The sequence below is a fragment of the Onthophagus taurus genome, chromosome 2 (genome assembly GCF_036711975.1).
Source record: "Onthophagus taurus isolate NC chromosome 2, IU_Otau_3.0, whole genome shotgun sequence".
Taxonomy (NCBI): Eukaryota; Metazoa; Arthropoda; class Insecta; order Coleoptera; family Scarabaeidae; genus Onthophagus; species Onthophagus taurus.
The window spans coordinates 6,696,728-6,718,153 of NC_091967.1; the positions used below are offsets into that span (position 1 = coordinate 6,696,728).

A 21,426-nucleotide genomic window follows, 5' to 3' on the forward strand; every position below is an offset into this window, starting at 1 on the left:
CTATCGTAAAATTTAATTAAAACACCTCATCTTATAATAATAAAGGTACTTCTTTTCTATTGGTGTAATGTTGAAGTAGATTGACAGGGTATTTTCACATAATAAATTATTAATAATAATACAGTGAACGAAAAGTGAATAAATTAAAATTTAAGGTTAATGTGATAATAAATCAAGCATGATTCGTTTTAACTAAATGCAACCTGTAACCCAGTAATTATTGAGTGTACTTTCTAGACGAGTTTAACATGCGAATGGAAGCAAAATTTATTACCTACTATTTACAATTACGGTGTAACATCGTAATTTAATTTGATACGATTTGCGAATGTTATTATATATACGACATAATGTTTTGCATTTTATAAAATTATCAAGATTATAAGAAAAAAATTTGTAGTGGTAATCATGTTTATTTAAAATCATGTAATTTGTTTTTCAGTGTGTTGCTAGCTGACATCAACATTACTAAAAATACGGAAGGATGGAATACATATGAATATTAGTAATACAAATATTGTAGGAATTGTAAACAATGGCAAACAAGATACTAGATAAAGAAGAGGAAGACACGAGCGATAGGGGTAAAGAAGAAATAGAGAACAGGAATGTTGGTAATAGACTGGGAAAGGAAAAAGAAACTAGCCAGAGAGAAGAGTACAGAAGGAACTAGAAAAGCAAGAAACGAAGTAACATTAAAGCGAAAAACTAGAAGTGAGTGATAATGGTAGAAAAAGTCTCCGCAGATATGGAAAAAAAACACGTAAACCTCAGAATGTTTGTAATTTAGTATATAAAGTTTGTTGTTATAAGATTTTCTACAGATTTAAATTTTCTACTTGAATATATATTTGTAGAACTTTCTCACAATCTCTGCATCAATTTCGATAACACATTTTTGCAATACCCTGAAACTAAACCATTTAGTACACAAAACAGGTTCGAAGTAACGTGTGTTCATAACTGTTACGCGTTCCAGTAAATATCGCCAAGAACATAATTACAACTATGTTGCACCTCTTGCGACATCTTGTCGGCGAGATAAAAACGTTGGCTGTACACTATTCGTGTTGTTGAATGTGCGGAGTCGGAAAAACACAGGATTTATTTTCATTATGGTCGACGTAGGACATGCAAAATACCGGGTATAGGCCATAAATAGTGTTTAATCGGAATTGGCCCGGTTTACTTGCCGCTTTTGAATAGAATGAACCAAAGGTCAGGTTCCGCCATGAAATTTATTACGACACATCGGTGATACAATGGATGATGATCATCTTTTCGCGTGAAGCAGCTTCGTCTACGCTGTAGACGGCCATTCACTTGACGAATATTCTTGAGGAAAATGAAAGTCGAAAGTTTTTAATGTAAGGCGCATATCTCCTATGTATACTTGTATACAATTTCAATTTAAGTTTTCATGTTTTAAGTTAATAAGAATTGAAAATGGAAAATCTTAACCAGGTCAGATATGAATTTATTTAATAAATCAACACTTTTCTTTCACATCCATCTTCTAATTGATGTAAATGTAAAGAGGTGATAAATCGTTCTAAGTGTAACAAAAATTATTTTATTTCGCAAAAATTAATTCGGTTTAATCAAAGTTATTTCTTATTAAATCATTACAAGGAGGATTAGAAAATCGAACCATTCCATTTCGAGATTACTGGGTGACTTGTACCATTAGCAGATCTTCACTCGGAGTATACTTGGCATTTTTTTCGCCCATTTAAGGAATAGGCTGGCGGACAAGTCACGGGCACTAAACGGGAAAACCGCGACAATACGCGTGAAGAAGCCGCCAAGAAGAAGTCAATGTGTGCCACAAGAAGTCGCGTACAACCTATGTATGTACGTGCCGGTGCTGTACATTCCGTGACCAAGCGACCTATACAACTTGTGATTTTTCAAAGAATCACGATGGGTAGTTGATAAAAGCCGCATCGACGACACAGTCTTCTTCAGTTGTTAAAAGCTGGTGGTACACGACGAAGAAGTATTTGAGAAATAAAACATAAATTAAAAACAGAGAATGATGAATATAAAGTTATTGTTGGTTTTAATTTTTCTTTTCGGGTCTAAAGCAGATCAAGAGGAAGACGATCTTTTTAAAGATGGAATGCATTTCTTGGAATTGTGTGGAGAAAGGAGTTTATCAATTTGTTTTAAGGTAATGTATATTTGAATATATACCTGTTGTTACGTTCAATATAAGTTTCTTATTATTTTTGTATAGGAAAGGGCTTTGAGTTATTTAGAACACCTTCCATCAAGTTTGGAAATTGCGGATACAATCATTATTAAAAAAGTCGAAGATAATTCAGCCAGCAGAAGAATGACGACCACTTTACCGGATGAACCAAGTAGCAGAGAAGAAATGCTTGATAAAGTTATTGGGGAAAAAATTTATGATTTCTTTTCGACACATACTTTTGAATTAAAAATGCCCGGGGAATCAATTAATGATTTTAAAAGATCATTTGAAGACGAAGGTAAATTTAAATTCATCATCAATTAATAAATTAATTATTTTGGTGTTTCAGCGAGGAAGAAGAAGAAAAAAGGGGTCCCAATAATGATGCTGTTACAGCTTAAGGCAGCAGCAATTGGTGCGATAATGTTAAAAATAATCGGATTGGTCGCTTTTAAAGCACTTTTAGTAGCAAAGGTCGCCTTAACAATAGCTACTTTATTGGGATTGAAGAAATTGTTAGAATCTAAGAGTCATTCATCATATGAAGTCGTTGCGCATCCCGTTTATTCTGAAGAACACGGTCATTATGATAGATCATTCGATCAAGAATTAGCATATAAAGGTCATTTGAAACGACTCATAAGAAATACATAAAATCAATCGCAATGAAAAATTAAATATACAATATAGTTTATAAGTAATCGGTGTTGTTTAAGCTTTAGCTCAGGTAAATTATTTATGTTTTTTTTTTGGTTATAAGATTTAATTTTTTTCTTTGTTCACCTAGAATGTGTATTGCTATATTTATTCAGTATTTTGTTATGATGGTACAAAATCTATATTAATATTTAAAACATGTGAAAATAACTGGTTAAATCTAGTCAAATTTTTATAAATCAAAATACACTCTTTCTTTATTAATCATATCTTTTTGTGCAATATTTAACATATTTATCCATAATTATCTTAAAGTTTCTGTATGATGCATTTATATCGGTGTTATTTTATAGTAAGGATAATTTAATACGGAATTATAAGTTATGATGTATAAGTTGAAATAAAATATTTTACTGCTTTACTTTTCAATTCCGTTTTTATTTATTACACAAAAACAATTTTGTAATTTCTTTCTACTATTATTGAATTATTCGAATAACTTTTAAAACTTCCCCTCTTTCAGGAGCAAGAAAGATCTACAAATCAAAATTTTATTACCCTACTTATAGATTCCATGAAACTTCGCTGACATTATAGTTGGAGTTGTAGACAAGGGATAAATTCGTTTAAAAGTTAAAATTTATGTAAACGTAATAAATTGCTTTACTTAAAAATATAAGGTTTTACTGATTTAAAATAAAAGGAAAGAAAGAAAGGAAGCAAGAGTTTCCGTTATTAGTGGACCCTAAAATTTTCTCGAAATAAAATGGTGATCAAAGCAAACCTGAGAATTGTGAAACAATGCTAATAATTAAAGGTGGTAACAATGGAACATTCACTTTCCACTTGAGAACACTTTTCCATGTCGCTCTTATAAAAGAACCCAGAAAACACGAAAGATTTAGTCTTAAAAATGTATCCTTCACCCCAACCACAATCCTTAAAACCGTTTTACTTAATTTCTTTTATCCTCCTATATCCACAGCTTAAAGCGGAAGAAATTTCCACAGAATCGTTTAAACATTGCCTCATTTCAAAACCGAACGAATCCTTTGGTTATTGCCTTGGGGTTGGTGCTCTCACAAAGTTACAAACTTTAGAAAATAACTTGGAATTTGAAGTTACGGAGGACTTAAAGTTTACGAAAGATGACCAACAATATAGAGAGGCTTATAATTTTGTTGATAGTAATCCTGGAAGTTTTAGGTAACTTTGAAATAAAAACTAATTTATTTGTTATTATTCATATCCATCGATATTATTTATTATTATAATTAAATTTTTTTAGATCAATCCTTGATACAGTAGATAATGTATTTTCAAGAAGAAAACTGCTTTGGGATATGAGCTTTCTATATCCCGGACTTTCAATGAGAGTATCGCCATCTTTGAACCCGATGGGAGCACTAGAATTCGCTTTAGACCAACATCGTGATTCGTTGGTACGACAGAACTTGAAGGATGTCGGCACAGGTAAGCAAGAAAGAACTTTCTTTGTAGTAATATCGTTGACCTTGACCGTGGGATGGCGCTGCGAAATTTTTTATCAATACTTATTCATAAAAAGTTGCGCCAAATAAATAATTAAAGTTATTGTTTACATATTTAATGTCTCTCCGTTATTTATTATTCATGATATAAATTTATAACAAAATTTTTTCATTCAATTGATAGATTTATAACTCGGTTAATTTTTTTATGATTCATCAGAATAAATTTATAACAACTTATGAGAAGGTGTGGCTCAACACGAACAGGTTTAAGGTCTCGAACTTGAGCTTGAAGTTTCACGGGAAGGTTCAAGGTTTTGTCGTCGGAGCTCGACGCGAGAATCTGGGTCATTGTTTCCGCAACCTGTCTCGCCAGCGTTCAATTTCTTCATCGATTAACATGTGAACGAGTGACGAGACGACTTTCTTCTGTGCTGTTTTATTTACCATACTTTTTTTGTTGTGCTAAAGAATTTTTATTTCTTTTTATCTATTTTATAAATTTTTTTTTCAGGGAGAGTTCTCGCAAGACAATTCCTCGTTCCCTTACTTTTGGGTTTAAAACTAAACGTTGCAACTTTACTACCTATATTTCTTGGTATATTAGCGTTTATGGTGAAGAAAGCGGTTATCTTTAGCAAATTGGCTTTAATTATATCCTCGGCTTACGCGCTAAGCAACTTGGTGTTTAATTCTGGTGGTAATTATGCTCATTCTCAGCATCATCATCAAGAATTTCCCGGACATAATTTCTATAATATTTATAAAAACGAAGAAATCAATCCGAATATTTATAACGTGAATGAATACGCTGATCTTTTAAGGCTACGTGGCCAAATACCGGTTGAAGAAATTTATGCAAGAGAAAAGACTGATGAAAAAGGAAGGAATTTTGCTTGGACCAATGAGGAACATAAAAATGTTGCATAAATTGACATAAAATCATCGCGAATTGAATGTTATCTTAATTATTTATTGTTAAATATGTTTAGGAAAGCGTTAAATTAAAAATATGTGTAAAAGTGTGAAATTAACTATAAATTTAATTGTTTCAATTCAGTACCATGTTGTTCAATGATTTGGCAACCGACAATACGGGTTGGGTTGAGTTGGGAAATATATTGGCCAAATTACATACTACAAGTAAAGTTACAATATTCACATAAAAGTCTGTAGTTATGCTGACAAGAATCTACACTGTAAGAAGAAATTTGAAATTACAGGCAGTCCATACTTTATGGAAAATTGAACTAAAATTAGAACTAACACCAAAAACTTTCTGGTTTTGCCGTGTTTACACTTCGAACCAGTTTCTGAAGAAGGTTGCAATATGGCATCCGAAACGTTAAACTTTTTCTTAAATGATGCACGGCAAAACCTGAAAGTTTCTAGTATTAGTTCACATGCTCGCGTTATCAGAAACCATGCACATCCAAAGACGTTTCGTCCATGCAATTGAAGGAGTGTGTTTATATGCCTCACCTTAGACTGGGTTGGAAAGATTCAGCTCAATTCCTCGAATTCTAGAGAATTTCTTAACACAGCATTTCGGCTATCTTGGATAATGGTCTAATGTGGATGCAAGGTAATCATGCAGAAGATTATAAAAAAAGAGTTTATCTTTAATTTTGGATAATGTTAAATAAAATTTTTTGAAAACAAAATTTTAAAATTGAGATATTTATCCCACTATTTCCTTACCCACATTTTACCCACTAAAACAAATTGAAAACCAACTCACTTAGATTTGCTAAATTAACTATATAGGTCAACAAATCCAAACCAATGTGTCATATAATCACACGGTTTAATATTCAAAACTAGCAATTACCTTTTCCTAAATCGTCTACTATTTGGTAAAGTCGTGCTTAAAGATACGCTCGGTAAGTTTATGAATGCTTATAAAACACTCAAAAGTTTCCTTTTTATTGTCAGTAAAGCTGAAGTAGAGTATCATCATCCCACAGCAATGTATAGTTGTTTAAAAAAAATTGTGGTTCTTATGATGTTAGTTTTTCCTCTAAATGCATCCGAAAATATAACGGATGCTTTTCAAACAGTGACGAGTTGTTTCAATTCAAACGAAACTATGTTGTGTTTTAAAGAAAACGCTTTAAAATTAATCAACGAAAGTATACATAGTGGCCAAGTGATGGATTTTGGATTATTTCAAATTACTAAAGATACCGATTTTAATTCCCAAGCAGAAGAGAATATTCCGGGTGGTTCGTCGAGAAGTTTAGCTCTTAGTAACGCTATTTATTCAAAAATTGAGGATTTTTTTAAATCGAGAGTTATCAAATTTAAATTGGGGGAAACTGTTGAAGGTTAATTTTGATTTTAATTAATTTTAATTAACTTTAAAAGTTAATGAATTTAATAATTTTAGGTAGAAAGAAAGGTGGAGGAGGATATGGCGGAGGAGGATATGGCGGCGGTGGTAAAAATAAAGGAGGAGGAATGTTGATGATGGGTGGTATGGCTATGATGGGGATGATGACGCAATTATTTATGGGGAAATTAGCTTTTTTGGCAGGAACAGCACTTCTTTTGGCGAAAATGGCGTTGGTTTTATCTTCAATAGCTGCATTTAAAAAATCGTCAGGAGATGGAGGTGGAAAAGAATCTACTCGAATTGTTTATGCTAATACAGATAGTTATGGAGGTGGAAATCACGGATATGGATGGCATAGAAGTCTTAATCCCGATGAAATGCAACAGTTATATCAACCACCTATTTACACAACTCCAAATCCTATTGATACTGCTTTACAATATTCAGCTAGAAGAAAAAAGAAATAGAAATCGAAATATTTTGTTTATTTATTATTATCTTAATTGATTTTTTAAATATAATTAGGATGAATTAAATTATTAAACTTTATTTTTAAGTATTTTTATTATTAATATTAATAACCTAATATAATCTTCGTAAAGGTCATAAGTTTTCTCACGTTTTCGACCGTCTACTTTGTTGACTTTCACTTGATGGTTTAACTCAAATCGATCGCTCCTCGACGGACGGAGAAAATAAGAAAGAGCGCCATCGCAGAGTCCACATTTTCAATCGTAAACCGGATTCAACGTGTCAAGTTTTCTTTTAACAGGAAAAGAAAATAAATAAATCGTTTCTTTTCCAAAACGGAGCTTAACTAAAAGAAAAAATTGCTTTAGTCAAATAAAAAAAAAGAAAGTTTAATAACACTTTTATTATTTCCCTTCACTTAAAGCACTTAATAAAAAGTAATTACTTAAAGGTGTAATAGACAATTAAAGTTTATTTGATAATCGAAAGTTAAAAAAAAATAAAATCTATGAAGTAATTTTCACAATATCTGTTAAAGCAATGATATGAATTGGGATTAATAGAGGATTTTAGGAAACTGTGTCATTTTTATTAATTTACATGAAGCTCTCGTGTAGTTTTCGAGTAGAATGAAACCACACGCAACCTAATCCATCGTCATACTCCACATTTCCGTCGTAAAACGCATGCTAATTAAAAGTTATAAGTATCTATCGGACGCAACAAATACCATAAATTGTATACGCTCTGTTTGAAAAAAAGCACGAGTTGCGTAAAAGAATAAATACCACAAGTTTTTGTGATCTTGTATCAGTATAGTTCCATTAACGATATCTTCAAGATGTGCAACGACAATCTTAGAATTAACACCACAACAACATTCCTTCTCCTTTTAATCTTAATAAATTTAAATATTACAAGTGCGCAATATTCTGGGTGGAAATTCGTCGAGAAACTCTACAATCATTGTAAGGACGAAAAGAACACAGTGAAATGTTTAAAAATCCAAGTACTAAAAATCGCAAATCGATCGTTAAAGTTAGCAAAAATTAATATTTATGATGGTATCAGCTTGGTGCAAGAAGCCAGAGGTAGGAGTTTACGAGTTTATCCCATCCCTGATCATTTAAACCTCCAAAATATGGACGAAGATCACATCGACGTCATGCTAAACCAAGCTGTAGATGAATTCGTTTCAACCAGATACTTAGAATTTAGGCAATCAAAAAGTTTAGGGGAGGCTCGTAAAAAGAAGCGAATTAATTTTTGGCCGTTAATAGCAGCAATGGCCATAAAGAGTGCTTTTATGGGCGCTGCCTATAAAGGAATCGCGGTTACGGCCGGTGCTGCAATGTTAATAGGAAAGATGGCTTTAGCGCTTTGCGTCATAATGGGTTTGAAATCGTTACTTAGCGGAAAAGAAGAAAAATTAAATGTTGAGGTTGTTAAACATCCAATTCATTCCACAAGCCATACTTATTCTAATTCTTACGAGGACGACCACGATCATTACCACAGATCAATTTCCGCTGAAGAAGAAATGTTGAGAAGAGCGGAAGAGAAATGGGGACCAAAAGAATAAATTTTTATATCTAATTTTAAATTTAAATTATTTAATTCTTATATGTATTAAAAATGAATAAACCAATAAAAATTTCTTAATTTTTTATGACTCAATTCTAAACTATTTTTAAACATGTTCTCGACACGAATCTCTCTAAGTATTTTACGATTTAAATTAGCATATTTAACTCATTGGCCAGAACAGGTACAACGCCCTTCCTTCCAAATGGCCACATTAATTCGGCTTAAAACACACGTCGCTGGAAGAAAAGTGCGGCGAAAACACTTTCTAGAAAACCAGTACGTGCGTTTTGTGCCAAATGTTGCTCGATGAAAAACGAATCAAATAGGTTTATTGCTTTGTCCTACATACAATGAGGAGGATTAACTTATAAGTGAGATGTGTTCTCATCACACAAAAAGTTAAAAACGCGCGGGAAATTCCAATGTAGAAAAGTAGGTTTTGGGAAATGTAAGATGATGCGTTCGTACGTCAGGATCTGCAAGGGAAATTACGAAAACTTGAGTTGCAAGATGAGTGAGAAGTAGGTTTGGGTGGTTCAGTACCAGTAGGTTAGAATGTTATGTTGAAGGCCGTTATAGAAGCGACGCTACAATAGAAATCTAACCTGAAAATGCCGTGATACAGTTTCGAATTAAAACAAAAGGGGACACAACACGATTCAAGAAACTCTGATTGAATGACATGACAATAGAGAAAGGAAATAAAGAATTAAATAGAATAGAAATTAAATATTTTATATTAAATTTACACAAACATTTCAATCAAATAGTAATCCTTAAAGGTATATACAGAGACCGCTATTGAAATTACATCAATATCAAAAGTGAAAATGCTTCCGTTAGCTCTATTAGTTCTCCTTTTATTTCGGCTGCTCCATTGCCCGAGTTATTACATATTACGACCGCATGCTAGTGAAAGCTAAACCGTAATAGTATCTCCAATCAATATTTCATTGAAAAACACCATCTAAAATCGTCAAAAAATGGGCACGTCTCAGAATTTTACGGTTTTCTATTTACCGAAGAAAACTGATAGGAGGTCAAACGAATGATTAACACACTTCTTCATCTTCCGTATGCAAAATACAACCAATATTTTCAATTGCTAATTTAACACCATGATGACTTGAATATATATTCTTCTTCGATTAACTAGATCACTTACTCTTTCGTCTCACCAAAAGTCTTTTTGGTTAATTTCACTTTCAAAAATATTTATCTTCACTAACGCACGTTTTCGAAGAGGTTAGAAAAGACGAATGAAAATCTCTCATTGCACAAAGCGCGTGCTCATAGTAACCTAGTAACATTACCGTTTCTTACAACCAATCGTCTCGGATGGGCGCTTGTATGTGGGTCATGTGCAGCCAATGAAGCACCGGGCAAATATGTCAATATAGCAAGAAGTCTTTGGTGAGAAGAGGAAGAAGACACCGCACGAGGTCACACGGTGGGCAGGTCAAAACGTCGCGATTTCACTATAAAACCAACTCGACGACCCGGAGAATTATCAGTCAGAAGGTTTCTTCAGGAGCCGGTGAACCATTAAGAAGAGAAAAATATCGATCGGTTGCGAAATGGCTGTGAGGTTCTTGTTAGTGCTTGTGCTTTGCGCCCTTTTAGCCAGGATTGAGGCGTCCGAATCATGGGATAACACCGGAATGAAAATAGCCCTCAAAGTGTACGACGAATGTTCAAAATCTGATGGATTCTCACCCTGTTTAAAAAAGAAAGCAATTACCTTCTTCAGTAGATTAGGTAGAATGGATAAGTTTTCGATTACCGACGAATTGGAAGTAGTGAAAACCGATGCCAGTGCGGAACCTTCATTAACAGATGAAGACATCGAAAAGAACTTACCCAGGGATTTAAACGCTAAAGACGAAGCTTTGGATTCCATGCTTTACGATAAAATCACTTCTTTCGTTAGCTCTAGGACCTTAAGGTTTACAATGCCTAAATTTACTTCCGATTTATCAGAAGAAGGTACTTCATAATCCCAATTAATTTTACTATTATTTCTTATTCTTTTTTGTAATTTATAGGGAGAGGAAAGAAAATGAAAGGAATGATGGGTTCCCTCATGATGGGAATTGCAGGCAAAATGGCTGCGTTAATTCCAATTGCAATTGCTGGGCTTTTCTTGCTGGCAGGAAAAGCTTTAATCACAGCGAAAATCGCCCTTCTCTTAGCTGGAATTATTGCTATCAAGAAATTGATTGCTGCCAAACAAGGAGGTGGTGGCGGTCATGGTGGATGGCAAAGCGGTGGTGGACACGGAGGATGGAGCAGCGGTGGTGGTGGTGGTTGGGACAGAAGATCTTTGGAAGCCCAACCTTTAGCGTACAAAGCATACACCCCTCAATAATAAAAAGAAAATTTCTTAATCCGATAAAAGTCCTTAAAAAACACCCCAAACAAAAAATCCATAAATGTCCCACCAAAAATTAACGATTACTTTATTACCTGTTTTAATTATTAAGTTATAACTTTATAGAAGATTTTTAGTCACATTATTCCGTAATAATTACTTGTACAAACTGTGTTGTATGCGAGATAGGGCCGACGATATCGACCAGTTATTTTGGTCATCAAGCTGTATAAAGGTGCCTTTATTAGTACTTCCACGAACGCACTTCTTCACTCTTTTTTTTACAAAAACGCAATCATTCAAATTTATTATTTATTTATTTATAATAATTTAACTAATGTATAACGTAAGCGTGTATCTCTCCAATTTTCCATACTTAATTGATTTTGTTATGTTGTTTATATTGTTTCATTTTGTACCTTGTTTTATTTTGATAAATAAAAATTGTATTCTTTTGAAAAAAAAAAACGTTTTGTTTTCTTATTGATGAGAAAGTTGAGAGAAAATTTAAATTGGGGACATCAAATCCGTTAGTGGGAAAGAAGAAACAATAAAATCTAGTATTCAGTTGAAGACTGTGTGAAAAATTTTCTTCGTAGAAATTAAGATGACTAATTTATTACGTTGAAATTGGGTTAAACTTAATAATACAGAAAATACGGTAAAATTTCTGTTTATTCGGAATTTATTTATAGCAGAAAATTTATAGGTTATTATAGGATACTTATTTACGTAAAGAAACATATATGACAGTGATGCCCTTGAATAATTAAGTGAAGGGAAAAGCTAATATATGGTAATAGGACGTATATTACCTCAACAGGGACCAGTAAATATCCAGATCGGCGGTAACAATTTTGGAATGGTAAATAAGTTATCGATAGTGAAATAAAGGCCCGAATACTAGCGTGAAAAAGAAATGGGCAAACTACTACGGTCTCAACTTTTAACAAGAGGATGTAAAGAAAGGCTGTACAAAACGCTCACACGTCCTGTAGTTAGCTATGGATTTGAAACATCGACACTCAATAATCTTCACCAAGAGTTATTAAACAGGTTTGAAAAAAACATCTTACAAACCTCGGAGGATGGAGACAATTAATAAGGTACAAGATAAGAGAACTGCAGGAACGACCAGAACTGTCAACGTGAATTAAAGTCCAGAGACTTAAGTGGCTGGGATACGTGTGGAGAATGCCGAGAAATAAAGTGGCACGCTGGGTTCTCACTCAAATTCGACCATTGACCAAGAGCAAGACCAAGGGGGTTATGGATGGATAATGTTAGGAAGGATTTGAAGGCCCTGCAGATGCAGAACTGGAGCAATTTAGCCCCAAATCGAGACGAATGGAAGCGTGTTGTAGAAGAGGCCAAGGCTCATAATGGGCTGTGGTGCAATAGTGTGTGTGAGAAAATTATTAGGCAACCAAAGATTTCTCGATTTTTTGGATAATTTGAGTAGTTTGCTTAACCAATCTGTGATCATTATTTACTCCTCCTCCTCTTTCCTTCTACCCTTGCGAAGGCTTTGGCGATATTATATGTTTACAGTTCTTTTCCATTCTTCCAGATCCTGAGCCATTATGATCCCTTCTTATGTTCTCTATGCAGCAATCTGACCACCACCACCAGACTGTCAGTATATGTCTTCATTGAATCATTCGAAACTCCTCTTTGGATCCTCGCATTGAATATTCCTCGATGTCATAATTCATCCAGTATACGCAAGAATGCTTTAGTGCCTTCGATTATACACAAAAGAACATTTAAAGCAGTTAAAATCTTAAGCAGATAAAGTTTCATTAATTTAAGTAAGTAGTAAAACATATAATATAAGTATTATTAGCGAATAAAACACAATCGCAATGTAATACATTATTAAAAGACGAGTGAAAAAATCTACATAAAACCCGTCTTTTTATAATTACTCTATCATTAACCCTACTACAATCTAGACATCCAGTTATGTTAATAATATAATACAACTGTAATTTTCCACGAGATGGTTTTGCGTATGTTACACTTACGTCACTATTCAAATCCTTCTAAGGCCAATATCAAGACGTCTTCGACACAAGTCGAGGACAATACGGAAAATTACGGGTTGTAAGTGAACTGGAAAGCCCACAGTATCTATTATCCCGGTACATGTACCGGCAAATAAAGGACATCGTGGTCGAGGAAGCCATATTTTCATAACCCATGGTGCATTCGTGCGGGTAATCTTTTTAGTATTCAAGAAGACGTTGGTCGAAAATGTTGCTAAACTGAAAAATACTTCAAAAAATACATGGTTTAGAGGTGAACATCAAGAAGTAAAATGAACCGTTTCTTATTGGGTATTTTCGTTGTGATTAATTTGTGTTTAATACGACCACATAGCTGTTCGTCTCGACAAATATCCACATGGCAAGGATCGTTATGGAATTCATTTCCAACATCTTCGGCTTCTTGGAGTTTAGAAACGAGAATTCCAATGTCGTCGTCAGGTGAGTTTTCAATTAATAATAAATTAACCAACTGGTTGAAATTATCTTTTTAGATTATACAGCGCTCGATGAAAATGTTGAGGAAGCGAGGGGAAAATTTAGGCTAAAAAGAAAATTAAAGAAATTACTTCTTCCTCTTTTACTAGCTTATAAATTAAAATTTTTTACGTTAATACCAGTTTTGATAGGAGGATTGCTTTTACTGACAGGAGCAACTGGGTTAGCAGGATTTTTCTTTGCCTTATTTGCTGCAGTAATGGGATTAAAAACTGGTCATTATTAAGGATTGTTTGCCAATAACCTTTTGATAATTTAATTCGTAGTCTATGTTAGTATATTTATTAAAATAAATTAATTAAGTAAATAATTATTTATTCAATAAACGTTATCTTACAATTAAACTATTTATATCGACATGAAACAAATTAATTATAAATTACAGGCTTTAACCACCCCTCGCAAACTGAATAATTAATTTTAAGTGACCTTTTTTAATAAGGAACTGTATCACTCAAGTCGATACTACGAGTAAATTGACATTGTTTCCACGTTTTGGCATGGAATTCGAAATGCACGCGTGATGTGCCTATGTTTAGTCCTCCTACACTGGGTAGGACCACTAGTTGATATAAAACGTCTGTCGAACCATAGCAATCGGTCATTACTGCTTAATTTATTGTTTAAACAAGCATTTCGACATGAAAGTGTTATTAGTATTTTTTATTACCGTCTCGGTTTTTATATCCGTTACGCGATCAGAAGACATATACAAGGATTGTGGTGAAAGCATCAAGTGTTCGGAAGATAAACTCATCAAAATTATCGACCGTATTGATTCCGAACCGAAACTTGAAATATTAGATGGATCTATTGTTTTAGAGAAGAAGGATAATGTTGGTGATTTAGTTCAATCACGAGCTAACGAAGATATTTTCGACAGATTAATTAGATTCCTGAGAAGTCATGAGTTGAAAATTGGAATTCCAGAAAGTGAAGGAAATAATATAGGTAAATTACATCATTCAAAATTTTATTTTCCACTCAGCACTTCATCTCGTTTCTTTATAGCTTTCTTATTGTTTTTGACACTTTCTTTGACCCATAACTCATAGGTACTTTCATTTTTAGTTAACAGTTAATTAACGACTCTACTAAAGTCGTAAACATACATGTACATATAACATAAAGTTGAAGTGTTGATATACTAATTCTATTTAAATAATAATTATTGATACATATTTAAAATAAAAAAATATATGAAATTGTTTGAATGTCCGAGAGAAACTGGAAGTCCTGACAAGTCGGTCCATATTTATACATTCTGGCACATCCGGTACGGCGTGAGATTTCAAGCACTAATTACTTTTTATACGTCTACGGAACTAAATGACCCAGATTTTCTGTGGGATAGTAATAGAGAATTCAGCGTAAAATGTATGCCGAAAATGTCCGGGAGAAATTTCACGTTTTCAGTCTTGTGTTCGAGATAACTCGGCAATTAAAAATAATGTTACATTTTTTTATTTAAACTCAATCATTTTATCCTCAGGGTGCCAATTATAAAACTCGTATCAATCATCTGCTACTTTTTTGAATTCAATCTTTATATTATATATTTTTAGATTCATATATTTCGAATATATTTTAGAATCATAAATATTCCTAACTTTACTTTATAATTAGATAAATAGATTATTATTTAATTAATAATAAAATCAAAAATTCAATCAAAAATTTAAAACTCAATAAGATATTAAATCCTACACAAGAATTTTCAGAGAAAAGTGGGGGACGAATACCTGTTCAGGGAGAAACGTAACCTCCATCGAGGTCACAGAAACGGAGATGTGGGTCAGTAAACCAGAAGTCGTGCTTCGGCTTCTTCTTCTCCCACTTTGTATACTACGCAGGCCGAAGAGAGTAACTACTCTAGAGAATGTAACTACATTCTCTTACCGGAACAACAAAAGTGGGGATACACAGGACCTTGCTATACCACTCCGATCGGTTTCTAAAGAAAGTTGACCGTTTTGCTTGCTGGTATAAAGCAGACTTCGATCGATGAGAGTTCAGGCTTTTTTTGCTCTATCACAAACGCACAACTTGCAATAAATTTAATATAAATAAACATGTATTAAGTTATTCCATCTTTAAATAACTTTATTAGAATATTTTCCATTTCTAACAATTTTTCCAAACATTTTTAATTTTTGAACTTTATTATAGCTTGAACATATTACATTAATGGATAAAATGATATGACATTTTCTACGTTCACATTGCATGTTAAATATTTTATATACCAGATCATCTTTTATTGTAAGAAATCTCATTGCTTCAATCATCTTGAAGATATTCTCTTTTCTTAGATTTCTTTTTCCTAGCCTTTATATCTTCTGTGAATATTAAGATTCTATTTTTCAGTTAGATCTTGAGATTTTAGATTTCTCCGTTTCAGTTTGAGACTTCAATGTAATTTATCTATTTTAGTTTGTATTTAAATTAAAATGTACCGAATGTAGCATCTAACTCACTTCCAGGAAGGATGTGCAATTTCAATGAATGAAAATATGAAATATTACTGCCGATCATATTCTAGCTTACAATATTCGATTTGCAGTTTTCGCATTTCATCATGGCAACTAGTATTAGCATTACCCGTCTCATTCCAGAATACCACTTCTCTGCCTAATTCTTTTCTAGCTTGAACAGCAACTTTTCCAGCCTCTTTCCTCTGTAAGTAGTCTCGTTCTTGTTTTTCCGTCTCGTTCTATTACCAGCTTTTTTCCAGTTTCCCTCTTCTCTACAGTCCTTTTCCTATCTTCCTTGCCTCTTTGCTGTATTAGCATTTTTTTCTCGTCTTCCTTTTTTCTGATTAAAAAAAGCCTTTCTGCCCTTCTCTCTACCCAGTCTCCTTTCTGTCTTTACAGCATCTGTTTCGCATCTTGCTTCTACTACCAAACCTTTTTCAGTGTTTCTTTCTTTGCCTGATTTCTTTCTTGCCTTAATAGTCTCCTTCTGGACTCCCTTCTCTCTACGCAGCATCCTTGCAGCTTTCCTAGTTCCTGTTCACTCTATTTCTTCCATTATTACTACGATCCTAGTCTTCTATTTCTCTATCTATTTTCTTCCAGTCTCTGAACAGTCATTTTCTTGTCTTTTCAGTTTGAATTCAGTGTCCTTGTTTTTATCATATTATCTTTTCTAGCTTCCTCTTTTCTGTCTAGTTCTTTTTTGCTGTTTCGCTCTCTTTTCCAGTTTTCCTTTTCTCTATTCAGTCCTCTTTCTATCCTTAAACTCTATTTAGTTATTATCAGTCCATTTAGTTTCAAAATCTAAGAAATCGATATGTTTAATTTAATTATATGTAGTAATAAAAGATACTATATTTTCACCTAAAATATCAAATAACATTATAAAAATGTAAAACTAATTATCAGTTTATTTATAGTAACTAGTTTATTATAACTGTAATCCGTACACAATTAACGACTTCTTAAATTATCAAGTTACTCTAATTGGTTTAATGACTACAACAGATGCGGTGTACTTTTGTAAATCTAGAACAAGAAAAGCTAACCGACTTCAATAGAATTCATACGATTGCAGCAGAATGGAACGGAGCGAAGCGTAAAATCATCGTAACCAACATCGTTTGATTCTCTTTCACTTGAACCTGAACTTGCTTCTCCCTCGTGGACAGGCGACCTTCACCTCGTTATAGCAGCTAGTTTTATTGTTATTGTTATTGTCGGAACTTGTCTGTTTACTTTCAGCTGGGAAAAAATTCCTTTTATAAGAAACATTTATTTTTTTATTGTTTTTTTTTAGAAATATTTATTATTAATTAATTGTTTTAGAAGCCAGAAAGAGTAAACTGAAGAAGTTCATCCTACCTCTACTTTTAATTTTAAAATTAAAGGCAGCCATAATTATCCCAGCTGTGCTTTCGTTGATTACGTTGATATCGTTCAAAGGACTAGGAGCTAGCATTATGGCTTTGTCGATTGCCGGAGCGACCGGATTGAAGAGTTTATTGGAGTCTCATCACGGTCACAGAGTAAGTTATGAAGTTGTACCTCAGATTCATGCTCCTTTATGGAACAGAGCTGGAATTGAAAATTATCCTTTTGGACAGGGATACCACACCATATGAAGAGATCGAAAGGAAACAAGAATTAAAAGTTTTTAATCGAAAAGTTTAAATTATATTTATTTTATTTATGCTAATTTGTACCTGTTGAAATAAATTTAATGGAAATATATAATGCACGATTATTAAGTTATATAGCATCCATAATAAGTGCTTTATTTTTTAATTACAACCCAAGTTTAATAACGGGTAACTAAAATCCGTATGTAATTAATAAACAGACTAAAATCTAACAGTAACTATATGGAACGGAACTAGTTATTATGTCGAATATACGAAAAAAGATATCGTACAAAATTGAATACACTAACGTTTATGATTATTGTAAAAACAAGCTGCTGTAGTCAGATTGAAGAAGGAAACGGACTTCTTTAATCTGGAACACCTCGTTAATACGGGACGTTTGCCATGCCATACTTTCGTAGTATGAAAATCTAAGACATAGCGGATACACGGCACAGTGAAAAAGTGAATGTAAACTAAGTCTGTCTTTCTTTAATCGCTGTAGTAATTGGACAACTTATTGAAAAATGAAATAAAAGCGGAGAGTAGGTGATAGGACTGCTGGAAAGGCGACCACCATGGTCATCTCTATGCTCCACTAAGCTCTACATAGCAAAAAACAACACATCTGATGGCCAATTTGTATAAATACTGTTGAAACCAAACTGGAGCAATTCAGTCTTCTACGAACACTCCACAGCCATGTTTAAGAGAGTCTTTGTGATTTTTGTGTTATTAACCATATTCGGAGCTGTAACAAGTGATGATAACGCCGAAGAACAAATCAAAGGAGATCGAGGAGATTTCAAAAAATTTTTACATAAAGAATGTGCAAATTCCTATTCGACGACTTGTCTTAAAATGGATGTAGTGAGCTTTGTTGACAAATTGGATAATCAAAATGACGTCAGCCTTCTTCCGGGGATGTCTTTAGTTAGAGAATCCGGCGCAAGAGCCAACGAGGACCTAGTAGCTGAAGTTGCCAGAGAATTCCCCAACGATCCAGATGCTCGACTTGACGCATTTTTAATGAATAAAGTCTCCAATTATTTGAGCTCCCATTCAATTAAATTAAATCTTTTCGATTCAAGCAATGCCTTCACCGCTAGGAAAGGTGACGGTCTTGGAGGCGGCGGCGGTGGCGGCAAGAAAGGAGGTGGAATGGGAATGCTCTTAGCTGCTGGTGCTATGATGAAAGGAACTTTAATGGCTGTAGCTATGGGAGCTTTAGCGGCATTAGCAGGAAAAGCTTTAATGACTGCATTAATTTCGTTAATGCTTTCAGCTATTATTGGACTTAAATCGTTATCAGGCGGAGGTCATAAAAGTACCACTTATGAAATTGTAGCCAAACCAGTTTATAGCCATGCTAGTTCAGCTTCGCATGAAGAATATGGTGGGCACGGTCATTCATCTTATGGAAGAAGCTTTGATGTTCCCCTTCCTCTCGGATTACAGCAGGGATATCAACCATAAATGCTCAAAGATTTAAAATTAAGATTTTTTGTTTGTTTTTGTTTTAACAATACCTCAATTTGTTGATTATTTATTTTTACTTTAATAAATTATTTATATGAATAATATTTATGATTTTTTATCGTTATATAACCCAACCTTTTTATGAATTAAAAATGAAACTAAAATTTCTAAACGAAGCTTTATGAAAAGTCTGATATCGATGATGAGATTAATAAATATTATTGTCAATAAAAGTAAAATAACAATAAAGGAAAGTTGCAAAATTAATATACTAAAAAGATTAATTGGTTGTTTATTTTTATATGCATTTTTATTAATAAGTCGATAAATGGTTTTAAAACCGTAAAATAAAAAAGGAGCTTTTAGATAAAAAATTTCAAATTACTAATTAATAAAAATTCTTAGCTAATTATTAATTTAATCGCCGTTTTGTAATTATTCAATACACAATTAAAAATATAATTGCAATTCAATTTGATTCAATTATAATCCCATCTTTTTGTACTAACAGTTTTTTCAATTAACAAGGTGTGATGTATACCATTATAGTTTCGAATAGTTTATAGAAGTAGAGGAAATTAAGAACGATATAATTACCGTTTGAATCTAGGCAAGATATTCTAAAGGCGGCCGGTGCAAAAAAAAAGGGTATAACAAAATAGAATGTAGGAAACTTAGAGAAAGATAGAAAGCTTTCTGTGGCCAACGAAGAATTGAAGTGTAACATCCATTATTGAATGCTCCATTAAGCTCGTCCGTCCGACCCAGTCCAGTATAATTTGATAAAAGTGAATGGCGAAAGAAATTGGCCAAACTGGGTTAGAAGATTATTTTTTTTCTTCAATGTCGAGGTATAAATGCGGCTTGCGGTTACCATTAACATTCAGTAGATCAGCAACAAGCACTCGTTGAAGATGGCAAGAAGGCAATTTGTGTTCGTTTTGGTGTTGGCGAGCGTATTAGCAGTTGGTTTTTGCGATGAAGATCAGCAACCAAAAGGAGAGCGGGAAAATTATAAAAGATCCCTTGATAAGGAATGCGCATCTTCTTATTCCATTACCTGTTTTAAATTGGACGTTGTAAATTGGGTTGAAAAATTGAATAACCAAGAAGACCTCAATGTTTTACCCGGAGTTAGTCTTGTAAGGGAATCTCGTGCAAAGGCCAATGAAGAGATTGTTGCCGAAGTTGCCAGGGAATTCCCTAACGATCCTGATGCAAGACTTGACGCATTTTTGATGAACAAAGTTTCCAACTACTTGGGCACCCATTCTATTAAATTAAACCTTTTCGACCCAAACACCGCTAGGAAAGGTGATGGCATCGGGGGAGGCGGCAAGAAAGGAGGTGGAATGGGAATGCTCTTAGCTGCTGGTGCTATGATGAAAGGAACCTTAATGGCTGTAGCAATGGCCGCTTTAGCAGCGTTAGCTGGAAAAGCTTTAATGACAGCGTTGATTTCTTTGATGTTATCGGCCATCATTGGATTAAAATCATTGACAAGCGGAGGAGGAAAACAAACCACGTACGAAGTCATCACCAAACCAATTTACAGCCACGGTAGCAGTCATTCCAGTTCACACGAAGATTATGGTGGACACGGCCACTCTTCCTATGGAAGAAGTTTCGATATGCCATTACCACTGGGGTTACAACCAGATTATCAACCCTACAAACCTTAATAGCATAAAAAAATTACCAGTTTTGAATTCTTCTGTGTTAGTTGTTGCTTTTTATTGTAATTTATTGATTTGTAATAATTTATTTCTCTTTTAAATAAATAATTTATTTTTTTCTGGATATATTTTTTCTTTTCTACACTCCGTAAACGATTCAAGTTTTTATTGTTAATATTAACATAACATGCTGGTTAATAATGACCGATGTTTTGTCGTAATTAAACCTTGTTAATAATGAATTTCAATTATTAATGTAAATGAACTCTCTAATTGATACGTGCTGGATATAATCAGACCATGATCAAAAAGTAATTATCAACTCGTTTACAATTAGTTTTATTACAAGTAATTTTATTCCTGTTTTAATTAAACACTAAATTAATACATGGCTTTTTATGATTACATGTTATTAAGATACAAAATACATAATTTTCTTGTATATGACAATTTCTTATTCCAAATTTAAAATAGAAATTATCATTAATAATAGTAATTGTGTTAATACATTAAAATTG

At 33.3% G+C, this 21,426-nt stretch overlaps 6 protein-coding genes and 1 non-coding gene across 7 annotated transcripts; all 7 read left to right on the forward strand.

Annotated features, from left to right (window-relative positions):
• Positions 1-1,864: 1,864 nt before the first annotated feature.
• On the forward strand, positions 1,865-3,283 carry LOC111427598 (DUF1676 domain-containing protein Osi9). Its single transcript, XM_023062813.2, has 3 exons — positions 1,865-2,173; positions 2,240-2,495; positions 2,547-3,283. Exons 1-3 carry the CDS (start codon positions 2,036-2,038, stop codon positions 2,849-2,851), a joined length of 699 nt encoding a protein of 232 aa, XP_022918581.2. The 5' UTR covers positions 1,865-2,035; the 3' UTR covers positions 2,852-3,283.
• Positions 3,284-3,767: 484 nt separating this feature from the next.
• Positions 3,768-5,957, forward strand: LOC111427546 (Osiris 10a). The gene is made up of 3 exons (XM_023062741.2): positions 3,768-4,060; positions 4,143-4,327; positions 4,859-5,957. The coding sequence occupies exons 1-3, from the start codon at positions 3,768-3,770 to the stop codon at positions 5,272-5,274; spliced, it is 894 nt and encodes a 297-aa protein (XP_022918509.2). The 3' UTR covers positions 5,275-5,957.
• Positions 5,958-6,433: 476 nt separating this feature from the next.
• LOC139429158 (uncharacterized) lies at positions 6,434-7,146 on the forward strand. Its single transcript, XM_071194649.1, has 2 exons — positions 6,434-6,671; positions 6,734-7,146. Exons 1-2 carry the CDS (start codon positions 6,434-6,436, stop codon positions 7,144-7,146), a joined length of 651 nt encoding a protein of 216 aa, XP_071050750.1.
• Positions 7,147-10,243: 3,097 nt separating this feature from the next.
• LOC111427486 (DUF1676 domain-containing protein Osi12) lies at positions 10,244-11,540 on the forward strand. Its single transcript, XM_023062653.2, has 2 exons — positions 10,244-10,723; positions 10,783-11,540. Exons 1-2 carry the CDS (start codon positions 10,315-10,317, stop codon positions 11,103-11,105), a joined length of 732 nt encoding a protein of 243 aa, XP_022918421.1. The 5' UTR covers positions 10,244-10,314; the 3' UTR covers positions 11,106-11,540.
• Positions 11,541-13,178: 1,638 nt separating this feature from the next.
• Positions 13,179-13,964, forward strand: LOC111427644 (uncharacterized). The gene is made up of 2 exons (XR_011639619.1): positions 13,179-13,597; positions 13,651-13,964. It is a non-coding gene; the product is annotated as an uncharacterized protein (transcript).
• A 104-nt stretch (positions 13,965-14,068) lies between these two features.
• On the forward strand, positions 14,069-19,274 carry LOC111427111 (uncharacterized). The gene is made up of 3 exons (XM_071194008.1): positions 14,069-14,605; positions 17,458-17,657; positions 17,736-19,274. Exon 3 carries the CDS (start codon positions 18,456-18,458, stop codon positions 19,227-19,229), a length of 774 nt encoding a protein of 257 aa, XP_071050109.1. The 5' UTR covers positions 14,069-14,605; positions 17,458-17,657; positions 17,736-18,455; the 3' UTR covers positions 19,230-19,274.
• An 869-nt stretch (positions 19,275-20,143) lies between these two features.
• Positions 20,144-21,020, forward strand: LOC111427505 (uncharacterized). The gene has a single exon (XM_023062680.2). The coding sequence runs from the start codon at positions 20,147-20,149 to the stop codon at positions 20,912-20,914; it is 768 nt and encodes a 255-aa protein (XP_022918448.1). The 5' UTR covers positions 20,144-20,146; the 3' UTR covers positions 20,915-21,020.
• Positions 21,021-21,426: the final 406 nt, after the last annotated feature.